At 39.3% G+C, this 16948-nt stretch overlaps 1 protein-coding gene across 1 annotated transcript in view; it reads left to right on the forward strand.

Moving 5' to 3' along the window:
• The window catches only part of LOC117303291, a 30987-nt gene that overhangs the window by 8235 nt on the left and 5804 nt on the right, over positions 1–16948 (forward strand). The window contains exons 4-11 of the mRNA XM_033787458.1: positions 6970–7151; positions 7894–8051; positions 9829–9971; positions 10582–10635; positions 11006–11211; positions 11988–12124; positions 14481–14563; positions 15942–16091. Of these exons, the coding sequence (XP_033643349.1) occupies positions 6970–7151; positions 7894–8051; positions 9829–9971; positions 10582–10635; positions 11006–11211; positions 11988–12124; positions 14481–14563; positions 15942–16091 (1113 nt within the window). The remainder of the gene's footprint in view (positions 1–6969; positions 7152–7893; positions 8052–9828; positions 9972–10581; positions 10636–11005; positions 11212–11987; positions 12125–14480; positions 14564–15941; positions 16092–16948) is intronic.

Below are 16948 nucleotides of genomic sequence, written 5' to 3' on the forward strand. Positions count from 1 at the left end.
TTTATATCAGCATCTAATTAATGTATCCAGTGATGAACCTTGAGTGCTTTAAGACAAATAGCCTGTCAACAGGCTGGACTGGCCAGCTGGCTTGAGACGGCACAAAATATGCTTTGTCATTTTGGCCACGGCTTTTCAAAAAGTATTCACACATTTTTTTGTAGAAATTGCAGACAATTTTGTGAACAGTCTTCCCAAATTAACCCCTTCGAGAAAGATCCTGCTAGGGTCGAAACTTCAGGCCACTTACTCATTTTTTTTGCAAATGATTTTACAGAAATTGTTATGCTAGGTACATGCGTCATCCATGCAGTAATTTATCACCCCTAGGGTGGGGGAATGGAGAAGGTGGGGGTCAAAGGGTCAAAGTAATATCACATCACTCCTGGGGAAGCGAATCTTTCTCTCGGTCTGGTCCTTCCTTATGGGACTCACTACCCATCAAACTGAGAAGGAGACTTCCTTCCACACTTTCAAGAATGAAAGGTGCCCCTCTGCAAGGTTTCAATAACCCACATTACTCAAAGCAATTACTGTTGTGCCCTGTGCTTTTACTGTGGTGCCCCTCTGCAAGGTTTCAATAACCCACATTACTCAAAGCAATTACTGTTGTGCCCAGTGCTTTTACTGTGGTGCCCCTCTGCAAGGTTTCAATAACCCACATTACTCAAAGCAATTACTATTGTGCCCAGTGCTTTTACTGTGGTGCCCCTCTGCAAGGTTTCAATAACCCACATTTCTCAAAGCAATTACTGTTGTGCCCAGTGCTTTTACTGTGGTGCCCATCTGCAAGGTTTCAATAACCCACATTACTCAAAGCAATTACTGTTGTGCCCTGTGCTTTTACTGTGGTGCCCCTCTGCAAGGTTTCAATAACCCACATTACTCAAAGCAATTACTGTTGTGCCCTGTGCTTTTATTGTGGTGCCCATCTGCAAGGTTTCAATAACCCACATTACTCAAAGCAATTACTGTTGTGCCCTGTGCTTTTACAGTGGTGCCCATCTGCAAGGTTTCAATAACCCACATTACTCAAAGCAATTACTGTTGTGCCCTGTGCTTTTACTGTGGTGCCCCTCTGCAAGGTTTCAATAACCCACATTACTCAAAGCAATTACTGTTGTGCCCAGTGCTTTTACTGTGGTGCCCCTCTGCAAGGTTTCAATAACCCACATTACTCAAAGCAATTACTGTTGTGCCCTGTGCTTTTACTGTGGTGCCCCTCTGCAAGATTTCAATACAAACTTATACTTTCCCATATTATATAAGTGCCCCTTACTAGAGGAAAATTGCTGTCCCCCTTCAAGGTCTAGATTCAGGGCCTCTTTGTTGAGAGGGTTACTTCTGTGCCACGTCTGTCCCTGTGTGACAGACATGGCGCATTATAAGCCTCCATTATTGTTACTTGGAGTTTACAATACTCATTAAAAAGACGCTAGATGGGATAAATATACAAATGATGAACAGAACTTTGTGTGATCTTGGCCATGAACCAACAAACTGGTCATCCAAACTGGTCATCCAAAATAAGATGCGATTGATGACCAAACCTGTTACAGGATATCTTGGCAAATCTTCCTAACAAGGGGGAAATGTTGCCAAGTTTAATCGTCAAATGTTTAAAAGTAACTGCCAAGACAAATCTACCTGCTTGATGACAGAAGTACATTTGAAGAAGACAAAGATGGCAGTCCAATGTTACCCTCTGATTCCTTCTTGGTTGAACCTGTCCATCTGAAACTTTTAGTACCTGTCAGAGAGGTCAGGTTGAGTTTAGGGAGTTACCTTATTGATGCCCACCCAGACCCTATCACCAGGGAGCCATTTTGTCATGAAAACACACTTATAATGACAGCTGACAACTGCCTGTCACTGGATTCAATCTGCCTTAAGAAGTGACCAGATATCCACTGTGGCTTTAGCACTAAGACAATCAGCTCTAGCAATGCAAAGGCATGAGTGCTTATTACACATTGGTGTTAAGGTAAAAACAAAGTCATATCCCTGGTTGTTCAACAAAATCTTCCTGATTGCAAAATGCAAAGTTGGCAGCGCTGAATGTTTGCAGGAATGTTAAGGATCAGTTTTCATACATGATGTGTTTTACTCAATGACAATTGGTACAGGTTTCAAAATGATATAAGTAACCTTGCTGATTTTACAAATTGGTTTTTACAAGTTGCCCTTTTTGCAATCATAGCCAATTATGAACGCTACATTACAAATTATCTATTATTGCAATTTAATTTTGTCATCATGTCGATCGGAAACCTCCTTATAATTTGTAGTTTTAACAAGAGTCTGTTGTATGGAATAAACAGAGTGTATATAGTAACGAAGTCTGACAAACCAAACACACTGCGTCGATCATTTTCAAAATTGGTTGTGTCATGTTTAGTTGTTACATTCAATAGTTGCTAATCTGTGACTCAGTATGTTGGCGTTCAAAGCCACGAGTCTATTTCATCCGTGTGACCTAAGATGGCCTGAGATTACATCAGTTCATTGATAATAATAGTCAAGCGAGAATGTGTTATTCAAAAACAGAGAAAACTTGGTTCAACTTTGAGTCACATGTTCTCAGATCTGCTACACACGCAAATTTACTTCCAGCTCCAAATTTGGAATAAATTTGTAGGTAGGCTGTACCAGCAACTCAATAAGTTCATCGTTCAAAAGCTTAATGAAAAATGGATTTGATGATTACTTTACTAAAAAATTAGTATAAAGTATTAAAAAAGCTCAATAAATAAATTTCATTTCATGAATCCTTTCAGACAAACTAACTACTCAGTTTCGTTTTAACGGGGGAATAAAATACGTTTAGTAATTACTCCAAAACTTAATGGCCATGAAAACTTACTTGGTAAAAGCACACTGCATGTTGGTAATTTTATTAATCGATTCCTTTCTTAGAAATATAATTTTACCAACTTTTGAAATTACTTACCTGTGAAGTTTTCACAGGGAAGTTAGTTTTGTATTGTAAATGTAGGACAACCAATAGTTTCCAAAAACCACAGGATTAATTTGAACACTTTCAAACTTGCATAATGAGATAGTAAGCAAAACATTGTCTGTTTTAATCTCAAAAATGGAAAAAAGCATCTTGCAAAAGAATTTCACTCTCATCAGCAATTTTCAGGAATATTCCAAAACTAATGTGATCATCATTTTGTGTGTCTTAAACAGGTCACTAATAAAAAAAGAAACTTATTCCGCCTTGACTTTGACGACACCATCAAAATTCAAGAAATTGTTAACATTTTTCAAAGTAACAAGGTTTATTAAAATCGCTCTGACCTCAATAATAACAAACGTCAGAAATGTCATTGAGCAGTTTGGAATGGTATTCTTCAACTGTGCCTCAGTTCACAAAAACAACCACTCCTAAATGGGAATGCAAAACAAAAAAATAGAAAATACCAAAGTAATAAAGACGGAAACAAATTAATCCAAAAATGTGTTTACCTGTTTGTGAAAAATGGGATTTAATTTGATGAGCTATAGTAGGTCGTGGCTCGCTACTACTGTGTAGACTGGTGGAGTTGTGGCATGTGGAGTATTTATCAGCAAGCCGCCACTCTTATGCCCTCCTCGGAAGCAAATGAGTCCAGGGGTCCGTAAAAATAACAGACTTATCAAAGCAGGGGAGAAATATCCAAGGGCTGAGGTATTTCCCTGACAAATGGGATTGTTGGGAGAAATTTGTTGTTATTTTTGATGGGGTTGCAGTCTTTTTTGGTTGGGAAAGTCTTTGTTTGACTGTTTGCGAATGCTTGGTTGAACTGCAGGGGCATCATAATAATAATAATAATAATAACAAATTTGTTATCTGTGGAGAGTGGTTTTTATGGGGAAAAAAACATTTTGGGAGATGTATTTATGGGAGGCAGTTTTCTAAACTTTATAAACCTGGGTTGGTAAGGAACATAAAAGCAACACTTCCATAAAGACTGCAGTAAACTTATCAAGAGTCCACCTCGGTGTTTCTGGTATGGTGGCTGCTGATTGTACCACAACACCTAAACCATTAAGAATTAAGTATTATTATTACAAGATTAGAGAGTTTAAATTTGAGTTTGCATGGACGACCATCTAAAGCTTTCAATCATGGGTTGGTAACACAAATTGACAGATTTCAGGAGAAGAAGAAAGCTTAGGCAAAACTTTGGGGAGAGTTTGTTTATGTAAGTTCATTGATGATCATCATTGGTGCTGAAGTTAAGGGTCTCTTTTTAATGAGCCCAATACTCATCGAAACTATTTTCCCTGAAAGGTCAAGAGAGTTTTTGATAGAATTACTGTTTATTTGTTTATGGCTGATCGTCATGGGCATACCTCCTTAGTGAGGGGCCTGTCACGATGAATCAAAACCCCTCCAAACCTGCCATGGATGACGACAGTGTAATGACAACGTATTCAAAAATTATAAACAGGATTTTATTAAATGGTAAATGGGTGAAAAGACCTTGGAGTTGTTATCAGGGGGAGGGGAGAAGATATTGACGTCACTGTGTCGCAACAGGAAGACATCGTTCTGACAAGCGGGGATTTAGGTGCTTTTTTGAGTAGTATGAATTTTGGCAAGGATAGTTCGAGTTGCGTAAATGTCAGGTTTTTCCTCCTCCCACAAAGATATTTTTGTCTGTTTTTGCACAAAAAAAGTAAATGTCCTGATGTTTCAACCCTAGCAGAGCCTTTCTTGAAGGCTAAAAATCGAGAAAGACTCTGCTAAGGTAAAAAAATTTTTTGTTATCTATATAGGTCTTTAGTTGGTACGCAATTTGCAATAGCTAATTTTCTTAACTAACGTTGTAAACTTTGTGTAGCATCGCTAGTTACACCACTTCTCTGACCCCCAATCGAGAGACTTTGAATAACAGAATAAATAAAAAAGATAAACATGTGTTAAATTCCATGTATATATCAAAGCTTCTTTTGGGGATCAGAAGACAATAAATGTTTGAAAAATGACTCCTGTGCTACCAAAGTGGTCCTGTAGCATGCACTGCACTTGGTTGCCTTCAAATTGGCTGGAAAAGAACTTTTGTCAAAGTCCAAGAAGACACAACGCCCCCTGATGGACCGTCTCCATATCAACCCTCCTGCCACTCACAGTAAGACGTCCAACACTGATAAACAAACAACCTCCATCCTTCATCCCCTGTCCATCATGCAGAACGCTCCTTGCAGTAAACCAATTCTGACATCACCTACTGTGTAATAGCTTGAAGCGTGTTTAACCATTGGACGTCAATGACATTGTTATTTTCTTCCCCACTACTGTATTTTTAGTGGGGTATTTATACTCACTGGATTGGAGTAGCGTTCACTAGCATACTATTCACAGTTTGAAACTCCGACCTTTTGAAAAAAACAAAATGCTGCTTGTAAACATGTCAAAAATATGTCTATTACCGTTAATTGAATACCAGAAAAACCGGACATATTTCTACAGGGTGACTGGGGTATAAATAGAAAGATGGAAATATTTGGGGCCAAGTTTGGCTTCTCCAAGGGGAGGATGGAATCTTGTTTTGGAGTGGAACCGATGTGGTTTAAATTTTGCAAAGTCAGGAATTGAACGAACGTTGGGGTGAGTGACTGAAGAGTTAAGGGACTATTTCAGTAATGGCAAGAAATAGTTGAGTCTACATTCTGGAGTGAGTTCTGTTTGTAATCTGATGTTTCTATTTTCTACCTCTGGAAGACTGAGAGTTCGTAGTTACCCCCCCCCCCCCCCCCCACACTCAAAAGCATGCTGTGTTTGACCCAAATTTATTTTCTTACCCTTGAAATAGCTTCATTTTTTTTATTATGAAACTTTTCCAATTTGCACTTACTTAGTTCTGAAAACAAGAATGCCAGTAAGGCCTATTTCACGAGGTGTTTAATGGTACAAAATTGCTTTCCATCAAAAGAAAATAGCTTAGCAGGAAACAAGCCCCCCCCCCCCCCCCCCTCACTCAGAATCATTGCCCCTACCCCCCTCATGCGCCCTGAATGACATTAAATTAAATGCTGAAAAACCTTGGGCTCTGAGCAGATACACATGTTTTTGATGCAACAACTTTCAAGAACAGGATAAGAAAGACTTGGAGAAAAGACTTGTCATAATCAGCATCCTATCTTCACTGTCAATATATCCGTAACTAAACTTGACTCACATTCCTTGCACCGCTCATGATAGTTTCTGTGGTTCTGCTCATTCATCATTATTATTACCGTCTTCGTCAAAAATGGATGTCGTACATTTGGATTTAAGTTGATCAATTGTTCCTTCGGGAAAACGATTTGCAGACCAACAAGAAGTATTTAACATCCAAATAATTAAATGGTTCAATTTAAATAAATTCTGTGTGAATTAAAGTTGAAATGGAATGGAACGAGAGATTGGTTATTGGCCAAAGAAGAATAATTAACCATAAAGTGGGTTGAGAAATTATTACTTGTAGAGTGAGTAATTATTCTTCATGAAGTGGAATGAGGAATTATTACCATAATAATGTTACCTGCCAAAATACCATGCCACAACTACAATCTGTGACTGGTACATTATCTTGCTTATTTTTGCTAGCAGGGAATTGTTAAGTGATATTTGTTTTGCTTTAGCAGCTCTTTGGCCCTGTTCACAAGTCCCCAAAGTAAAATACTCTTCAACACTCTTCCACTGTGGTGATCAGGGCCCAATTTCATAGAGCTGCTTACTTACAGCAAAATTATGCTTACCATAATAAGGTTACCAGCCACGCCACAATGTCACAAGTGCAATTTGTGACTGGTATCCTGCTGATTTTTGCTTTTAAGCATCCCTATGAAATTGAGCCCTGAGCACAACCAACAGCTGGCTTGAAAGAGGAAGGATTTTGGCTGGGTTGGGGAAAATCATGTTGGTGCAGAAAGTTGTTGACATTTTACATCACTTCCTTTTCTGAACTTCCCCTTTTTGTTTGTGCATTACCACAGGTGTGAAGAAGATGATAGAGGTCTCCCCTACACCATTACCTGACGACCATGGGCAACCACAACCAGCCCTTCAATCTCTAGCTGTTCACTTCACTCACACAGGCTCCGCAACCCTGCTGGGGATTACCAAGCTAAACCCAGACTGGTGGGTACAGGAGATTAACTTGTCAACTGCAACTCAGGTTGGTGCTAGAACTGATCATAACTTTCACCCACCTATATATCTTACATACGCTGTCAGTTGTCCCACCCCTCTTCCACATTGCACAATATTGCCGTATCGACATTAAAGCATGTGTAATGAACAGGTGGGCTTGTTTTTGATTTGTATATGTTTTGCGGGCAATAAGTCACCTTCAACCTGCTAATCCATTTGTTACCATGCACCCTGTTGCTTGGCACATTTTCTTAAAGAGGCATGAAAAGGGAAGTTATATGTTTGGTTGTCACTTCCTGAAATTCATGGCAATAAAATCTTTCTTGGTTAGAAGTACACTGAGTAGCTTTTGAAGTGATGTGGTTATGTACACAATATAACAGTTTCTACTAGGGACATGTGGTTCATAGGCACTTTAAAAAACTATTGCTTTGTGCTTTGACTTGGGCGTTGTTAGCCTGTCAGAACATCTGACGTCACATTGTAAGGCTCGTGAATAATGCCATATACTGTAACCTTTCTTGAGCGCCTGAGCCCATTTTCATAGAGCTGCTTAAGCAGAGAATATTGCTAAACAATTTTCTGCTTAGCAGAAATGAGCAGGATACAGTCCCAAATTGTACTTGTGATATGTAACCTTATTCTGGTTATCATTATTATGTTGTGCTTTGCTTCCACTGTGCTTACGCAACCTTGTGAAATTTGGCCCAGATCTTGTAAAATTTTGAAATAAAATTGCCCTCATAACCTTTTTTTCTTATTTTTAGCTCTCAAGTATAGCAGTGAAGAGCGCCCTCTCTGTTCAGCTCATGACAGATTCCAAGGTGATACTCTATGAAGTCATCTCAACTGTGGACAGTGTCCTACCAACACCGCTGCGGATTCTAACTCAGCAGGCATCTGCTGGAAAGCAACTCAACCAAAGGTAGAGTTTGAGGGGAGTCTTAGTGTCATGTTGTGGTATGGGTTGTGGGGGCTGTGTGGTAAGAGGGTTATTGGTCAGGTTTGGAGGGGTTCATTTAGTAGGGGTTTGGGTGCTTGGAGGGTAATATTTTAGAGCTAGGTATGATGTCAAATGAGTATGGTTTGTTAGGTGCACTATAGGTGGTAGCAGACTTACCAGGTAAATCCATTGTTGTTGGTAATGTGTACATGCTCAGAACTACGTATACAATGTACCTGATAAAGTCTACTGCTACCTCGCATTCTGAAGTCTCCCTCATGAAACTCTCATTTGGAGAAAGGGAACCCATCCGGATTACACTGAGGATAATTGGGTACCCCTTGCCCTCTCCCGAATCAGTCTGAAGCTTCCCAATGGATATCTGAATGAATCAAGGCTACCTCTGACTAAAGCCTGCCACCAGCTGACTCACATCTCCAACCCAAGGCCCCCCCCCCTACCAGAGGTCAGCTATAATTAGCTCTAATATTATCTAAATATTCACATGTTCTGTTGTCCCGTTCATCTCCTACACAAATCCCCAGGAGAGTGGATCAGAAAAGTCTATCTCAATACACCCCATTTTTCCACCTCTGACTCTTTTTACTCAGAAAAAAAAAACCACGGTTGATTCATTTCCACAACAAATCAAACTCCTGAGGGAAATTGCATTTGCGCTGACAGAGCGCCTTGTCTGCCTGCCAATTGTAAAATGGAACACTTGTATTAGCTTGATGATGATTGGATCATCGGCTAAAAATAGAGCATGATGTCATGGCTAAAAAGTAACATTCATTGACTTGCTGTGAGGGTGGGGGAGGGTTTTTTTAAGTGAGAAATGTCTCAGTCTTGGGTTTGTCAACCTGAGTTACTTTATAACTGGCTGCCATCTATATCTGAGCTAAGCACACTTCAATGCAGCTGCTTTTAAGCATGAAAACCAGCTAAGCACCACCAAAATACAAGCAAAAGTGTCTACTTGATTTAGATTGAATTTCTACATAAAATAAACTGATTATCAAAAATCTGAAAAAAATAAGAAAAAAAGAGTAACAAATTGTTCACCGAGTGAGAGCGTGTGGGAGGGATTAAGGAGTCAAAGATGCTTGTCTGAAGTGTCTGGTCATTATAAAAAATTTAATCTATGGCCAAAAAAACTCCTGCTCCGCCTATGGTCATTATGCATCAACCTTGCGCTGTCCCTCACCCTCAATAAAGTTTCACTGAACCAAACACAGGCACCTGCAGCCATAGGAGGATCGCAGTGGATTGTCAAATTACACCTTGGTACACCCTGTGAGTATGCATCACAAGAACCTAGAAGTGAAAAATACAGGGTGAACTCCCACTGGGAGTCAGCCCCCCCCCCCCCCCTTCTCTTCCACCTCCCCTCCCCACTGTCGTAACGTTTTCCATGAAAGAAAGTTCATAGTATTATTCTTTGGTACAGAGAACATAGCAGCCAAAAATACTCTCACCTGTTAAGGTGCAAACTTCATTGTAAATGGCCGTTACTGAGACTATTTTTTGGCCAAAAAATAACCCAGTGCTCCACGAAATTAGGCCAAGGCTGTGCCAAACCACTAGTAAGACTTCCCTCATTAGGTTTTCATTTGTCAATCAGATTGTGTTTTTATTATGCGCTCTCGAACAGGCTGGTCCTGGAAATAGCGCAATATATGTTCAATAAATTATTATTATTGTTATGTAGAAAAACAATCGTTTATCTTATCCATAATTTGTTCTCCTTCTTCATCAGGGATATTGGCAGAGCGATAATCACAGATGCGGTGCCGGAGTTTCAGGTACCTAGTTATTCTATCGCTGTTGCCAGAGCGATCGTCTTTACTAAGTTTGAAGAGGAAACTTGGCGTGACAGACCAGAATTCAAGAATACTGTTGGTACGTGACAGGTCAATAAAACATTACTACTTTTTGTAAGAGCATATACTCTCATTAAAACAATCACTGCAAACTGTGGCGTGTCTTGATTAAACTGTCTAATTCAGCGGACCAGAGCTCTGGTGTTGTCTGCAGCAGAGAGTGCATGGGTTCGAATCACCGTCATGAAATTTGCGCCCTTGGGCAAGGCACTTGACCATAACTGCTGCTGCTGGGAAGGTAGTACATCTTGCTATACCAGTGACTCCTACTAAAATATAGGTGATACCCAAGCCTAAAGTAGTACAACTGTTTCAGCGTGAAATCTTGCCCCTGGTGAAATCTTGCCCCTGGTGGCAGCTTTGGGTCGGTATATACTTAATTAGTTAAAGTGCAGACCTCACCTTGAAGTGGTCATCCATGGCCTTGTGATGTAAGGCGAACTCTGATAAAAGATTAATTCATTTAAGATAAAAACTGCTCGGTTTGTCCAATCGTGCCTTCAAAGTTCCCCGCTCTTAAGAAATTCTGCAAACTTTTACATATAGTTTCTACATTATTTCTCTATAATTGTTTGTTTAAGCTGAAGTATGAAATGACACATTGGTTTCAATCTCTTGTATTTGAGCAGAACTTGTGCGATATAATGGAGCGACTGTCTGGTTAATTCTGCAACTTGATAAAGGTAAGGGAGACTTTTTCCTCTTCTTGACATTAAGGACCACACCCATCATTATCCTACCTTAACCACACCTATTTTAAGTACCTTGCTCTCTTCATGTTTATAGGCTATGTCACACAAGGAAATTTACAGGCAACCACTTCCGCACAAGAGTAAAGAAGAGAATCTTTTCTCAATTGAATGTCCGCATATTATACCTCGTTTGACTAAGTACTAGTTTGCTACTAAAGTGATTCTGGAGCATGCACTGCAGTTGGTTTTCCTCTAGTGATAAGTCCCTTAGATTCAAACCTATCAGGGGATGAGGTTGACTGCATGTGAACTCACTTGAGACAATTTCTCAAACACTTGTTTTTTGTTTTCTTGTTGACAGACGGCCCCGGTTGGCATTGTGGAGATGTAGGGAAGACCCTTGCTATGCCTTATGCCTCTAGCATCCTGATACTATCATGTCATAACCACACCCACTCTAAGGGCCTCGCCCTTCTCTCTAATATGATCAAACATTTCTACCCGGCCAAGAGTTGGAGTCTCTTCGACTTGCGTCCTTATCAAAACCATGCTGATGTCATTAATCAGGTAAAACTATAAAAAGAATATTTATTTATTTTTTTATCTATTTAATTATTTTTGTTTTTGTCCCCACCATCATAAGGACTCTATTTACTGGAAAAGTGCATAACAAAACTCCACCAACATGAAAACTCTATTTATTGGAAACTAGGTGCATAACAAAACTCCACTATGAAAACTCTGGAAACAAAACTCAAGTTGACCTAAGACGCACCTTTTGAATGAAACTAGACCAAGCTTTTCTTAACTGTTGCAGTCATGCAGGCTTGACTAAACATTTAAACAAATGTCAGATTTGGATTCTGTTCAATTGTACTATGAAATAAATCAAAAGTGACTTTTAAATTAGAAAGTTGGGAGGGATGGATCCCCAGGAAATCTGTCGGTAAACCAAGCAGCTTGCTTTGATAAAATATGAAACTAAATAAATTTGAATTTCCTGTCAACATCAGAGCTCAAAGGTAAATATAATTTGTAGATATGTGATGCGATTGTCGAAGATGTCATTCTAGAGAACCAAGCCAAGACAGGCCAACAGGAGTGATGAAGGTTGTGATTTACCACAGTTTATGACAATTTATTTTGCTTAAAAAGGCACAGGTTGTAGAGAGAAATTAAACATCATTCTGTGTCAGAAATCATGATTTATCTGGAAACTGTCCTGATTGACAAAGACAGAAGAGCACTGGCAACAATTCTAACCCACTTCCGTCTCGGAATTGGACAGAACAAAAATTCATTACAATTTGATTTTATTACTCATAATTTTTTTCATTTGACAGACATTGTCCATCGACGGCACGTTGAACATTGCGTGCCTTCAGCAGGAAGGAAGATTCCAGTTTGACCAGCGCCACTTGAATATGACACTGGAGGTGTCAAACGGACATGCTATAGTCACGCACATTATTGATGAGAGGTAGGGTGTTTTTTTGTTGTGAAGGGAGTGCTGTTCTAACAAGCTGGGGTGTCCACAGAGACATCCTGCCTCACGGTCTAATTAAAAGTGTAAAATCAATCACTAATACAGAATTATGACTTGATCTGAATTCAAGATTCGTTGTTTGGAGGGGGTGTGGTCTAGCAATTTGATGAGCTCTGATAGTGAAAGGTCTCTCTGCTACACAGTCTACTTTAAAATGTCTATATCGGACTTCCCCATTCATTATATTGTATACTGATCAATGCTTTAAATTATGACTGGATCTACATTTCATCACCGAACACCTTCATCATAAATCTCTTCATCCCCTTTTAATTTCTTCTTGTCTTATGAAAACAAATAGACAGATTTTGTCAAAGGGCCACAAAACTTCTGCCATAGCAACCAGCATGACTAGTCCGATATAATACTCTCATGAGTATTAAAAGAGTCAGTCAGAAGGTTGGACACTAGACCTCCAGGGAACGCGCATCTGAAACTCGTCACGGTTATCTCCTCTGACTCGCTAATCCTTACCTAATTATGTAAATCTCGCCTATGGTGTCGTAATCTTCCTTTTTCAGAAGTCAAAAAGTGTCAAAGAATGTGTTAGAAAAAATCCTTGACTATATGCTCTGTTTTATGAGTAATAAGTGTCAAATGGAGTTGGCATAGATGACAGACTTTGTTAGAGGTGCTTCAAATAACAGTTATAGATCTACACTTTGTAGATAAGGCATAGTGTTGTAATATTGAAAGTCTACTTCCATGAACAAAACATTGGTGGCATGTCTTTGCCAATCGATTTAGTTCACTGAACCCAAGCTCTAGTGTTTTCAGCAGCAGAGTGTCGGTTTGAATCCAGGCCTTGAGCAAGGCACTAGATCATATTTGTTTCATAAAACATAGGGAAAGTAGTGTATTCTGCTCTACCAGCCATGGCAGGCCAGAGAGATTTGCTGCTTGGTTTGTTCAAATGGAATGTACTCAACCAAGGCTGAAAAATACTTTAACTTTGTTTGTCTCAAGGGGCCAAGATTTAAATAGGGCCTACGTGCAAATCTCAAGAACTTTTGAGAAGTGAATAATTTGAGCAGGAGAAACTTTGACAAGGAGATGTAACATTTGATGTGGTGGGAAGTTATTGTGTAAGAGGTTTGGAAATATTGAGGTCAACTGAAATTGGAAACAGAATCTGAAAGACTTGACCTACTGCCATCACTCAGTGAAATGTTATACAGCATATGTTTTTTCTCTACAGAAATAATTTTTACCAGCGCTCATTATTCATTCCAACAAAAAGTTAACAGTCATTTTTTAAGAAACTTAACTTTCATTAGATGATTTTGATTATTATTTTGTTATTATTATTTGTTTTAATTCAGAGAATTCGTGACCTGCAACACATAGCGTGTTTATCAGCAAGCCATTCAATGCATGGTACATTCATATATGGCATGTACATGTAATGGCAGATGTTTTTCACTAGGGATCACTTTTTTGGGGATGGGTGTCGTCAAGGAAGCCTTAAACAAGACAAGGCTGTAAATAGTTCTCTGATTTGTCAGTCCAAATTGAAACCGACGTGTCCGTGATGCTGGATCATCATATGTCTAGTAATATAACTTGGATGATATGCATATTTCTATTTTTTAGGGGGGAGGGGGGCTGGACTCTGGAAATATTAAAGGAAATTACCACTTTCTGTATAAGTTATGGTGTGATATTATGCAGTTGTGTCAAACACAAATATGAGTCAAAAATAGAAACAGGTTTTTTGAGCGAGAGAGATATATAACAAGTTTCACAGCTTTTACTTATTTGAAAATAATTGCAGTCATGGTGTTTCACTTTTCCGTTGGTAAAGTATATGTTTGGTTTTTTGAACGGTTTCATGGGTTTCGTCTTATAAAAGTAGCTGTGAAAATTTCATTTCAAAAGGTGCTCCCGTTTTTGAGATTTCACTGTAAATGTTCAAACAGAAATCACTATCTGAGATGCCCTAATGACAGTAAGGCTTCTCAGATTCAAACTTGGGGGCATAAAACTGACATATTTTTATATAACCACAAATTACTCAAAGTGAAATGTTGCTCTAAATGCTATATACTTTTAAAAGCAGATGTTTGCTTCTAACTCAAGAATTCATCAAACTTAGGAGTTCATACTGTCCTCATGTCAACGTTATATGGTGTCAACGTCACCAGTATCTACTTATTTATGCATTTCTTTTATAGGTCAGATGACATCTGCTTTCTTTCTTCTCCGTAACTTTTTAATTCTTTGAGTCCTTCACATGATGTTTGCCTAACATGTTATCCTGGTGGTTTTCCTGTCGTCTTTCTCTTCACAGCTGCTGTAAGTTAAAGAGGGTCACTGGCTCAATCGCCGGACTGATCGTGCCCGGAGCTTGGGGCCTCTACAAAACCAAATCAGGTACACAACTTTTAAAGATAATTTGAAGCATCAAACCCTTGGGGAAACATTAGGTGACTTGGGGGAAATATTATGTGACTTCACAAACATGACATTTTTTGGTAGTATTTTTTCCTGCAAGGTATGCAGAGCTACGTTTTGAAGTATAAGACCTATTCCTTTTTAGGTGAACCCCTTCTCTCCACAATAAGTGCACTTGTTGTTTTTTACGTGCATTACACAACACACGCAACCTACGACTTTATGTCCCGTCCGATGGGTGCAGCATTAGTGGTTAAGTGTCTCGCAGTACACCAACTGATTCTTAAGATGGCACATCCAAGGTTTATTGTTGTGATGAGGGTCAGATGAATTAGGTCAACACAGTTCTTGTCACACGTTTTTAGCATAAACTTAAATCATATTGTTTCTTTCTCCAGATGCACTAATTACATCTTAAATGTAACTAAAAACTTAGCTTAGATGTTTTTCCCGAAAACCAGGGGGAAAAGTGGTTGTTCCACTGGCTTCAGTTTGATTCCTTTGTACAAACGCCTTGAGGCAACATAGTGACGGAATACTGCCATCAGCTTGCAGCTTCCTGAGGTCTGTTTTCACCTGGAGTTGGTTAAAGGACATTTGATTTATGTTAAGTGGAATGGACATTGCCAAACATTGACCCAGAATTGATGACCCAGAACTATTTATATTGACTTTCTTTGGGGAGGGAGAAGGGGGTGGACATCATTGTAATATTGTAATATAGCAAAAAGGGCATTTGCTACAGCTGCTCCTCTTTCTGTAATGTTTTACCACTGCACATAAACACATCACTGAGGTCCAGGTTAGACTGCTGGACTTTAAATCAAAAGGTTGAGGGTTCAAATCCTACCAACCTAACTGCTGATTTCACAATGACTAGAATAAGTATTGTTTATCTAGTTACTGAATCACAACTTCTTGATTTGTTCATGGGAGAGATTGGCTGTTGTCAGCTTTGTGTTTATATCCCCTTTTGTGAGTTTGCTAAATTCCCTTGATGGAAATATCATCTGAAAACAAAAGAAAATGTCTAGTTCCAAAAGTACTTTTTAATTTCAACTCAAATCTCAACACATTTTATGTCTCTAGCCTTTTCTCACTCATTGTAATTGCATTTTCATTGTCATGTTCCGGTTATGTATTTGTCTGTTTTTGTCCAGGTATTTTGTATTTTGCTTACTCAACTCAATTTGATTCTGGTCTTTGTACAATAAAATGTTAGTCTTAAGGAACATTTTTTTTGCTACAAGCTCTGCAGTCTTGTGGAATTTTTACCCAAATTTCAAGCCCTGCATCCATGAACTTGTTCTGTGTACAAAAGGTGACGATTTACGGAGGAAAATTTCATTATTTCTAGGTGGCAAAGTGGAACAGTTGACAGTGACTGAGCCGTCGTGTCAGCACTACTTGACCCCTGACCCCAATGCCAGCAAGTATCCAGTAAGACACCTAGATGTTGGGGACAGCTTCTCCTTCTCTGTGACTGCAACATTCAAAGGAAAAAGATGTAAGTAAAGCATCAATATCTACATGTACACCAGCCCCCTACCCTCCACACACCTTTCAAAAGAAAGGAGTAGGGGACGAAAAGAAGAAGCAATCTCCCTATTAATCTAAAATAAATAAACAAATGTTCAGAAAAGAACAAATGAATCACTGCTTTACCCAGTAGAAGACAAAGAGGGAAGCTTCAGTTACACAGTCAGGTAGAGACTGAAAACCCAATCCACAATAGTTGCCCCAATTGGATTCAAACCTGAGTCCACAGAGATGGAAGGTAGAGACTGAAAACCCAATCCACAATAGTTGCCCCAATTGGATTCAAACCTGAGTCCACAGAGATGACAGGTAGAGACTGAAAACCCAATCCACAGTAGTTGCCCCAGTTGGATTCAAACCTGAGTCCACAGAGATGGAAGGTAGAGACTGAAAACCAAATCCACAATAGTTGCCCCAATTTGATTCAAACCTGAGTCCACAGAGATGACAGGTAGAGACTGAAAACCCAATCCACAATAGTTGCCCCAATTTGATTCAAACTCGAGTCCACAGAGATGGAAGGTAGAGACTGAAAACCCAATCCACAATAGTTGCCCCAGTTGGATTCAAACTCGAGTCCACAGAGATGGAAGGTAGAGACTGAAAACCCAATCCACAGTAATTGCCCCAATTGGATTCAAACTCGAGTCCACAGAGATGGAAGGTAGAGACTGAAAACCCAATCCACAGTAGTTGCCCCAATTGGATTTAAACCCGAGTCCACAGAGATGGAAGGTAGAGACTGAAAACCCAACCCACAATAGTTGCCCCAATTGGATTCAAACTCGAGTCCACAGAGATGGAAGGTAGAGACTGAAAACCCAA

Source organism: Asterias rubens, chromosome 19, assembly GCF_902459465.1.
Source record: "Asterias rubens chromosome 19, eAstRub1.3, whole genome shotgun sequence".
In the NCBI taxonomy this organism is placed as follows: domain Eukaryota; kingdom Metazoa; phylum Echinodermata; class Asteroidea; order Forcipulatida; family Asteriidae; genus Asterias; species Asterias rubens.